An 11,528-nucleotide genomic window follows, 5' to 3' on the forward strand; every position below is an offset into this window, starting at 1 on the left:
GAATCTTCGTTTACTTGTTAAATATATCGTGTTATCGAAAATCTAGTAATTGTCTAGTCATTGACTGTTCTTGCAATTGCACAAAAATAGAAAGCTCAAAGCAAGTCATCAATCAAACAATATGATCAATGTAAATAAACAAAGAGTTTATTTCTTGTTGTCCGACGCTGTAGCGGTGATTAGCTATCCTCCGAAGCAATATGATTTCTAATTACGTCGATACTTAAGAAATTGGCTTATTTTTATTAACATAATGTCTAATAATCGCGGAGAAAAAAATGTTTTACTTTTATTGTTAAACCGGGAACGATATCCGAAGTCTAGTCCGTATCGAGCGAATAAAATCCTACGGAATCTTATTTTAGCAGAAAATAGGACTTATTATAATATGTGGTGGGAAAAATCATTGAAGCCAATAATATATGAAGGAGGGCATTTTTATTTCAACAATTATAATGTGTGTACTACACTTTACGGTAAAAATTGTAGGCCTTGTTTTTCTCATTCTTTCAAACAAACATCCGCTATGAGAAAAATTATTGATGCAATTACATACACTTCACCAGTTTATAAAACTATTAAACAATCTGTTGATAATCCTCTAGAAAATATACCTTTGTCAAGATATATTATATACATAACTAAAGATGATTGGCTTTGTCAGCACAAATGGGAGAATGGATCTTTAATGAATGAAATATATATTAAGCCGTATAACGAAAATATATCATTCTTGCATTGTGACTGGAATAGTTATTCTGAGCAATTTGTTCTCAACTCGGTGCTAAATCCTAAAGGGACAAAGAAATCAAATAATGTTGTAACTATTCTTGCAGTTTTTACAGTTTACCCTCTCGAATTTCATGCAATGTTTGAAATTAAGCGTAGTGCATTTGGAAGAAACTGCCAACACGTCAATGTATCTGATCAGATGATGATTTTAGGAATGGGACAGCATGGTGTACACATGTACAATTTCAAAGATGTGTTAAATGAAGGTATTCTTTAATGTACTAGATATATGTGAATTATATTCAAAATTAGGATTCATTTGTGCATGAATTATATTCAAAATTAGGCATAAATCATTACGTTTAAAATTATTGGTGATTCAGGGCAGTATTAACACGTTTTTAATCATGATTTAAATTACAATTTTAAAAATAATTTACTATTTAATCAATGTATTTCAATTATATAATTTAGTATGATATTTATTTAAATGCAAATATTTTTAAAACTTTTTAAATGTGTAGTTTGTGTACATAAATAATGAAAAAAGACTTGTTCTACCGTGAGTAATTTAGAATAACAGATTTTTTTTCTTTTGTTCCTTGATTTGACATCTAACTGACAAATAGGGTCTTTGTTTTTACATATTCGTGAAAGTATTGAACTTAAATAAAAACAACTGTCGTTTTTTTTTTAAAAGTATCTAATTTTTTGCCAACCTTAATACTCTTATTCTTGACCATTAAAGCATAACTTGAATCAAATAATAATTGACAAATAATTGTAAATAAATGTTAGTAGCCTATAGGCTCAGTGTTACCGGTTGAATGATCAAGCTTATGCATGTAGTAAAATGCTTATACTTTTTCTTAGCTACTTACATTTATAAGTATCTAAAACATCATATTCAGTAATTAAATCAGCAATAATTAATATTGTGGAATTATTTCTTTTTTAGTACCCGTTTGCATCTACTGCAATCATCAGTGCCATTGCCTAATACTTTTAATCAGTGCTCGAAAAACCGCCCGTCATCGGCGGTCAAAAATTCACCACGGAATGCGGATTTCTCGAATCTGACGTCCACGCGGAGGGTCATTTGCCCGTTAATGTTCGTGATACATTTTTAATTTTTGTTATCTTACAAGTGTCTAGCTCCTCACTTCTAAAATGATCCTCTAATCTAGAAATATAGCAGCATACTGCGTATGGTGGAATTGATGTTTTCTCTGTTTGGGAGTACTGGGACTGTTGAAAGGGTCTTTTCAGCAATGAACTTACAAAAAAACACATTACATTCTGATCTTAAACGAGAAGCGTTAAACGCAATGATGAACATCTACCTAAATGGAAAACCCCTTTCAGATTTCTGTGCAGAAACCTCTGTAAATCATTGGCCTGGTTGTGGAACTGGCAAACGTCATATTTGATTCATTTAAAAATCGCAGTACCATCAGATAAATTGTCATTCCGGATAACTTGACCTTTGTCATTTAAATGACTTCATAAAAGAAATACTAGGTTACTATTAGTAACCTAGTATTTCCTATATTACTGTATAATGTAATCCTAGTTACTACTAATTCATTGTGCAATTTATATAAATGTTTGTAATAAATAAGAGAAAATGATATTTTTATTTATTTAGAAGCTACGGGTTAGTTTCAAAGGAGGACTGGTACATTGTTGGACAAGCCGTCCTTGGGGACGGGTAAAATTTCTGAGTTATTTCGAGCCCTGCTTTTAATAAATTACTTATAATTTTATATGTTAAAATGGAAAGGGCATAACTGCTTTTTCACTGTTTACTTCCGTCTGTATATAATTATTTTTTAACATTTTTTTGTATCAGGTTATTAGAAAACTTGCTAAATATTTTGGCAGAGATGCAGTGAAACCTCCAAGATAGACCACCTCTGTGTAGCTACCTTCTCTATTTACAACCACTTTTAGGAGGCATAGAATTTTTTCCGTAGGCTTTGTTTTGAAGAAAAACTTCAAGAGAGACCATGAAAACCTCTCCCGGGTAAACCTCCGCACCAAATGAGGAAAAGTTCAAATAAGGAAACAAGAAAAAATATCAAAATAAGAAATATTAACAAAACAAATAAATAGATTCATGTGTATTATTTTTGTGAGTGGCTCTTATTTAGAGCTTTTTGACAATTGCTAAAAGAGATTGACAACCTCATGTTACAGTACCCTAAAGACGATATCGTCAATGATTTAGTTTTAGAGTTAAAAGTTAAATTAGAAAAAGTTATTTTGGAAAAAACTAAGTATCTCAAACAAACAAACCTCTTATTTTATAAAGTAAACTAATTTTTCTGATATGAAATAAAATACAAATTTAAACAAAAACATAATTGTTTGTTTATTTAAAATAGTTCTATCATTCATAATTGGTAAATTTGGTTTTACACTTAATTTTATCAGTAGGAATCATTTTAATTTATGCAAAATTTAATTCGTCAATACAGTTTTCATGAGACCAATGCAAGTGGCATTTCCGCGCCAATAAAATGACACTGAGTAAAATTGAAATCTCTTGCAAAAAATCATGTAACCTTGAATAAAATTTTGAAGTCGATAGAAGTAACCCCTAAGAGCGACCAACCTCCTTTAACCCTTTCGTGCCGACTGTCACATGTACATGCCAGTAAGAAACACACTCACTTCCAGGCCGACACGCCAGTGTGACAGCGTTTCCTCGTTCACCCCGGGCCTCGTTCACGGGCCATTTGTGCCAGTGTCCTGGAACGTTTTAAAAGATAAAATTACTGCCGGAAGATAGCATTGTATGTCCATATGTTTTCAGATACATGTAGATTTGACCTTCTACTCAAAATTAGGGTGGTATGACTCACATACACATGGTTTTTTTAAATTTTATCTTTTAAAATATTCTACTTAAAGATTTGAAAGAATGATTCAAAAAATAAATAATGCTTCTCTTTACCAAATTGAATTATTGAAAGAGTATGAAGCAATTGATAGCTTAACCAACCACAAGTGCTTCATACTCTATCAGTTTCATGAATAAAAACGTGATTTATTTTTTGAAAAATATTATTATTTTTTACACATTGAATTTGATAGCTGTGTTGGGTATCCAGAAGAAGAAAAAAAAGTTATGTGAATGTTGAATTTTCTTGTATTTTAATATATTTTCTGCAATTATCTTTCAGATATAATAAAATAATTATTTGTGTGCAATTAATATTTAATTGTTTTGTATTTTTGCAGGAAATTTACAACCGTACAGAATTGGTGAACAGTATGGTTCAGAAGGCAAAGTTGGTGTCTTTCCTACAGGACTCCCCTTTAATTTGATTGTTAATTCTGCACCACCTCTTTTATTTAATGTTCAATGTCATGACCAAATTGTTCATTTTGGTGGCTACCCTTTGCATTATATTTATCTGAAAAAAACTCGTGATGAAGCATTATTTACTGTTAAAAATGTTTCTCAAAGCAGAGAAGCAAAAAATGGTAGCATAATGAGTAGTGTATGGCTGTGTGACAATGGACATACAGTGACTTTTCACCCTGATGGTTCTGGTAGAATTTTACACACTACTACTCATAACATTCATTGCTATAAACTTTTCAATACATCTGGAGCATCAGAGTTGAAAGAACTCTATACAATGGGGTTTTCTGCTTTATCAACAAAAACAGACATTTTCAGTTCCTTTGGTAGGAAATATAGTAAAATCTATCCTGTTGCTTCAGTATCTGATCAATACATTCTAGCTGCAGATTATGAAGATGAATTAGAATTGTTTGCTATATTAGGAATTTCGCCTAAAAATTCTAAATCAGTCGGATTTGTCAAATTGTATGACAATTTAACGGGAGCAGAAGTGAAGTGTATTAATCTTAAAAAATATCTTTGTGATACAAACCACTATAGTCTTGATATTGATCTTGATTCAATAATTATCATTGAGAAAGATTTACAGAGAAATTTTTCTGTATTTTTGTATCAGTTGTATCCACTTAGTCCAATTGTATATCGGAGTATCACTGATTCAGATTAATTTGTATTAATTGATACTGAAAATATGTTTTACCCTTTTTATTAGTTTACATCAATGTAGATTCCAATTTAACGGATTTCTTTGAAAAAGAAAAAAAAAACAGCTTTGCAATTTCATTAAAAAAAGTGAAGAGTATAAATCTTTAAAAAAAAATTTGATACAAGCCATTAGTCTTCATATTGATCTTGATTCAATAATTATCACTGACAATAACATGAAATCATATTTTTTTATTAGCTCTGCTGTATTTTTATGATATTTTTTATAATTTGTATATCAATAGAAATAATTTGTCTTCATATTGATCTTGATTCAATTATTATCATTGACAATGGCATCAAAATTATCTGGTATGTTTTTATTAATTGCTGTATTTTTATTGTGTATATATATTTTAATTTTGTGTAAAACAAACAGTATATCTTTTATAGATGTTATTAGGTTTTCTCAAACCTAGATCTAAACTCTTGTTATTTTACTACAAAAATGTGAAGAATATAAATTTTTCACAAATATTTTTATTACAAACCATAAAGTCTACATATTGATATTAATTTAATGATTATCATTAGGAAAGAAGTCAATGAAATTATTATTATTATTTTTTATATTTGTTGTGTTATATCAAGTAATATGAAAAATAAATTTCATACTTATTATTAGATTCATTAAAATATAAATTCAGTATCATTTAGGTTTGTTTAATTTTAAAGAAGTTTCACAGGAATAAATAATGAAATGTTTAAGTTTGGAGAAAAATCTTTATGATACTGAAACTGAGAAAATCAATGTAATCTCAATATTAATCTTCATTCAATAATTAATATTGAGAAAGACTTAAGGAAAGTTCTTCTGTATTTTTTAAATCAGCTGCAGACCTGATACTTTATGAAACTATTGGTATCAATAAAGAAGAACTATTTTTTATCAATTGTTTTTCCAATGCATTCAATATATAAAACAAGAAATATTTATACATTGAAAAAATTCCCATACTGGTGATATTAGTATTAGTATAAGTGATCGCAACGCTCGAATACCCCATTCGAGGAGAAGACCGGTTCCACGTCTTTGGCCCTTCCCTCTCCTCTTTTAAGTAGTATAGGAATGTACTACAATATTTTTCCTTTTCTTAATATTTTTCGTTTTTAATTAATTAAAATAGTTTTTAAAATTTCCATGATGCTTTCTTTTAGAACTATGTTTAATGTAGCTTTCAGTTCCATATAGTTTCCCAGCTTGAAAGATTTTAATCTATATGAAAATCAATACAGAATCTAACGTACTTCCTTCTTCTATGACTCTCCATACGCTAATGGTGAAAGCATGCGAAATGTTTCCATAGAGAGTTCCGCTAATGATAGAGAGTTCCGCTCAGCTCCACCTGTAGCCCATTTCGATCGCCAATACACGTATCACTTCCACACATTTCAGTACAAAAATTCGCCTCCTGTGTGCCTCTGGCACGGTGCATAGCTTTTTAAAAAGTGCTTAAAGGTGCTTATTTTCGTTTTTTAAAAGCCTTTAAAGGTGCTTTTTTTATTGAGTATTTTTAAAAAGTGCTTAAATTTCCCTTTTCGCAAATGAGAGTTTTTCTTTACCATGTCAATTTTCGCCATGTATTATGCATAAGTGTGGTATTCACATTGTTCTATTCAACGTTTTCATAATCCATTTCGACATACTGCCGTTTCGTAGGGTATGACAGCGGCAATCATTTTACATGTTTGATGAAATACTTGGGGTCCACATGTGCGTATACTGAGCTGGGTTCAGTGAGATTCTTGCACTCTCATGTGCAACTCTGCTGCATTTTACAAGATATTCAAAAATTCAGGCTTCATTTTCCACCTTCTGAAATCGAACCAAAAAATCTCTCGATCTTTTTATGGTGGCTAATATAATCAAGAAAAATGTTCTTCGTCAGAAACTAGTTATTTTATCATGATCATGTTAAGTCTCTGAAATTTTTTTCATTTTCTTAATGTATACAGTGCTTAAAAATATTTTTTAAGTGCTTAAAAAGAACTTAAAAGGTGCTTATTTTTTGCTGAAAGATTTGGCTGCGCCCCCTGTCTGGCTTCCTATTGTTAACCTAAAAGAGTACTGTGATACTCTGGAGCAGTGTTCCACGGCCCGCTGGGAGGGGGGACGTTGATTTTTTAATTTAATTGTATTTAAAAATGCTTTCAAAATAAAATTCAGTTACACCAAAAAATAAATATAAAGTGATTTAACATTTTAACTTACTAGAACGCTAAATCAGTGAGTCATGATCGAGTTCTGATGAAGTTCTTCAGATCCGAGAAGACGAAGTTCTTCATTAGTTCCAATGTAAATTTCGCTCCTCGCTTTCGTGTTTTATTTATGATATTTACAGTTATGATGGATAGATTTTTTTTTTATTACGACTAATTGAAAGAGAAAATATTTGCATTGGTTTTCTTTTTTTTTTTTTTTTTTAAACATTTTGAAACATTCAAAAAATTTATGTGACTACCTTCGGGGGCCCCTTTTTTTTAAATAAATAAAATTTCAGTGGAACACAAATATTTTTAATTTGGGGTATAAACCCAGGAATTTAAATTTAGCTTCAATGAAATGGGCGTCCCGATACCATTTGATCCACCAACCGGGGGTTGGGGAACACTGCTCTAGAGTACCTCCTAGAGCAGGGGTGGCGAACCTTTATGCACCAACGTGCCATTTTTTCAAAATATTGTTTAATGAGGTCATAGACGTGCCGTCAAATAATTTTGACTTCGGATTATTGGGAAAATAATAATAATAAATACTATAAACTCAAAACTCTTTATTTACTGTGAAAAAAAAAAACATTTTGCAATGTGTCACTTATCAGAGTAATTCAACTTAAAGTAACATCAGTGTGACTTCTGTTGTTGCAGATTAGATGACAAATAACTTATATTAGGTTGTAAGATGTTAGTTTAAGCAGGACTGCTATTTTTTTTTTTTTCTGCCGGTTATTGTTAGTTTGGTTTTTATGGTCATAAATGTTTTTTGGCACTAATTGTTAATTTTTTTGTTAGCAATTTTTTATTTATTTTGTTTGTTTTTTGTGATTTTATATTAGTTGTTAATACGCTTCATAGTGAAGTCTGTGATCGGTGGCGTGCCTAGAATGGTGTGTCGGGTGCCATAAATGGCACGCGTGCCATTGGTTCGCCATCCCTCTCCTAGAGGAAACAAAGACTATTTTTTACAAAGTTTTTGATAGTCTTTTAAAAAATAAAATCTGAGACACTCGCTGTATATGAACTTGGGGTCAAGTACCTGTTTCTGATTTATGTTAAAAAAAGGTATATAACACAAATAGAAAACGATTCTGATAAAGAAAAAAACAGTGTGGTTAATTAGGAAAAGTTTTGCTCCAATACTGATTCAGCAATAATTCATTCTGCTGAGGAAAAGGGGAAGATAAAGATATGGTTCCGTTTTTAAAGCTAATTCCTTTTCATCTGGAAAATGTTTTGAATTACTAGTTTTGACATTGCAAAGTCTAATTTTTATTAATTCTTGTCCAGTGAAAGTAAGTTTTAAAAAATTCAAATGATTCTTTTAAAACCCTGTATTCATCCAAATTGTAAGTTCTGAGCAAACAAAAAAAAAATTTTGAATATCAAGACTAATAAACGCATAATTATTTTTACAAGGATTATCAGAACAACTATGGACTTGACAGTTGTTATGAGAAATATACATAGTACAAAATTTAATTTTGATGTATAAATGCTAGTGGCTGTATTAAGCCTTAATATTCTATTTGTGTCAATATATCATGAGTAGCTGGCTCCTTACATATATATCTCCAATAGAAAATAATTTTTTTGAACTTTCCATTTTTTAATTTTCCTATTGATTACAATAGTATTTGTAAAATGTACTATACTGAATAGGATTATTCAGAATTTAGGTGGAAAAGAAGTAAAATAAGAAAATCTAGTCTTAAAAGAGACTATTTCATAAAATAAAAAGAATATAATTTTGTTCTATTAATATATATCGTTTCTAAATCATTTACGTTGAATTCAAAATTGTAGTTTGTACTAACATTATACAACACCAAAAAAATTATAATTTTTATTCAAGTCAATTATTATAAAAATTGCTATATTTTATTAATTTATAAGTATTAAAATAGCATGATCTAAAAATAGATCATCTCTAATAATATATCTTATCCTTTATCTGGTATATTAAATCTTGAGCTCAAAAATTCTGTTGTCTCTAGTTCAGATTAAGTCTTGGATGGCGTTGGACAGTCGACCCAATTCTGAGTATACGGCCATCACTGTTTATCTTCGTAGCCTTGTAATTTTGATCACAATCTAGATGATAATAAAACTCCTGCAGATCACGCATTGGAACAAATATTTTGAGCTCAATAATTCTGTTATCTCTAGTTCAGATTAAATCTTGGATTATAGATCTTGCTGGCTTAATGCCCTAAAGTTATCTTGAGCTCTTCCCCAATGTATTTTATTTTATAACCGGTGTTGGACAGCCGACCCAATTCTGCGTTTACGGCCATCAATGTTTATCTTCATAGCCTTATAATTTTGATCTCAATCTTGAAGATAGGGAACTTATGAATCAAGCATTTGAACAAGCTAGCTTCTGTGGAGAACTTTTTTGGTGGAACTAAGCAGCATTTGCGTTACATGAAGAGAAAAACCTTCCACAGTTAGCCTGATGGCAAAGGCAGGGAGCGTAACCAAATTTTCAACAAAAATTAGCCACCTTTAAAGTACTCAAATATTTTTAAGCACTTTAAAAAACTTTTAGAATTAGGATGTGAGCCCTAATAAAAACATTTCCTTCGTACTGTTGAAAGCTCCTTATATATACATTAACAAAATGCAAAATAATTTTCAAACACTTTACATGATCATGATAAAACAACTAGTTTCTGAAACAGAACTCTTTTCTTGATTATATTAGCCGCCATAAAAACAATTTATACACAATTTCAAATTTATTCAATATTAAGTGGCTCGTTCTATTTTATTTAATTAATAATTACTTATGTAAGTGTGTTACTTACATATTTTTTAAACTAATATTTAATTTAGTTGAAAAATTTAATTCTAAATTATAATAAATTTTACTATTATTTAAAAAGGTTATTGAGTATTTTTTTAAATTTAAATAAAAGTTATTTATAAAAGCATATTCAACAAAACATTTAACAATATTATGTTTATATAATTTGTAATGTATAATTCGATCACACTGAATTTATAAAGATTTGTAAAGAATTAAGTAATCTAAGACTTGTATAAATTCATATTATAAATGTATAGCAGGGTGCGTAGCCAAATCTTTGAATCAAAAATAAGCACTTTTTAAAAACTTTTCAAGCACTTCACAAAAATTTTCAAGCACTCAAAAAATTCATATTCAATCAATGATATTATTGAAAAACAAAAACTTTTTATAAACAGTTTTAGCGTTAAAAAAAAAAAACCAAAAAGAAACGGGTGTAAATCGAAACAATCAGTACTTTCCCACATCACTGAGTGAATTCAACTTGACCCTGAACTCAGAACAAAAGTACCCTTACCCCCTACTTCAAAAAAAGTGTTAGAAGTAAAATAAAATAAACAAGAAAAAAATTAAAAAGAAAAACATTTCATAAGGATCTGATATTCTCTATCCGAATTGGAGCACTCGGGTTTCGGTTTCAAGTGTGCATGCGCAAGTCATAACGTGGGTACGACATGAAGTCCGCGTAAATGATTACGTAGCAAACTTCCCTTTTTTCGTGAAATGCATGGGATCCACCAGATATCACTGAAGGGAAAAACAATTACTCGAAAAAAAGCACTTTTTAAAAACGCCAGCTGAAAAAAGCACCTTTAAAAGCTTTTAAAAACGAAATCCCCAAAAAAGCACCTTTAAGCACTTTTTAAAAACGCTACGCACCCTATATAGTTAATGGCCCCTAATAATTTTTTATTTAAATATGTTACATGGATCAGTATGTCTTTAATGAAATGATTGTAAAAAAAAATTTTTAAATGTAAATAAATGAGTATTGAAGCTGAAAATTTTTATCAGAAGTAAATTATTATATGGTCCCTACACTTATAATATTTAACAAATCTGAGATAATGAAATTTTTTATTTCAATTTTTTTTAAAAATCATTAGATTTTTTAAAATGACAAATCTGAATAATATAAGATTTTGTGCTGCATTTAATCCTCTATGTCAATTATGCCCATTGCCACCGCAGATCCACCTCTAATGTATGTCACTGTTCTAGAGTACTTCTGAATAAAGAGTTGGAAAAAGTGTCAGAAAACTGCGTTATTTTTAATCCTATGCTGGTCCTCAATTATGATAGCTATCAGTCTATGACAGGCAACCTAATTCAGTTCATAAACACAATAAAGATACAATGAGTAAATAGCATTAAGCAGCTACAATGTTGCCATGTCCAACATGTCATTAGTCTCACAAAAAGGGTTATTTGTAGAATTTGCTAATCCAAATATGTTCAATTTTTGTTCTAAAGCTAGCAATACTGACAGATTGCAAAGAATGAGACTTTCCTTTAAGAAACACTAAATTCTCTTTAATGAGTCTTTTTTTTTCTTCTTGTATCAAAGATGAGATTGTGTGAGACCTGGACAATGACCCGTGGAGATGAAAATACGATAGCTAGATTCGAGAGAAAAATACTGCACGGCATTTTTGGTGACCTGGTAAAAACGGTACATGGTTTAGA

The 11,528-nt window shown here is 30.0% G+C and overlaps 1 protein-coding gene across 1 annotated transcript; it reads left to right on the forward strand.

Annotated features, from left to right (window-relative positions):
* Window positions 1-58: 58 nt before the first annotated feature.
* LOC107438574 (DDB1- and CUL4-associated factor 17) lies at window positions 59-11,102 on the forward strand. Its single transcript, XM_016050887.4, has 2 exons — window positions 59-998; window positions 3,979-11,102. The coding sequence occupies exons 1-2, from the start codon at window positions 254-256 to the stop codon at window positions 4,773-4,775; spliced, it is 1,542 nt and encodes a 513-aa protein (XP_015906373.1). The 5' UTR covers window positions 59-253; the 3' UTR covers window positions 4,776-11,102.
* Window positions 11,103-11,528: the final 426 nt, after the last annotated feature.

Source organism: Parasteatoda tepidariorum, chromosome 4 (genome assembly GCF_982258835.1).
Source record: "Parasteatoda tepidariorum strain Cologne lab strain chromosome 4, Ptep-v5.0, whole genome shotgun sequence".
Classification (NCBI taxonomy): domain Eukaryota; kingdom Metazoa; phylum Arthropoda; class Arachnida; order Araneae; family Theridiidae; genus Parasteatoda; species Parasteatoda tepidariorum.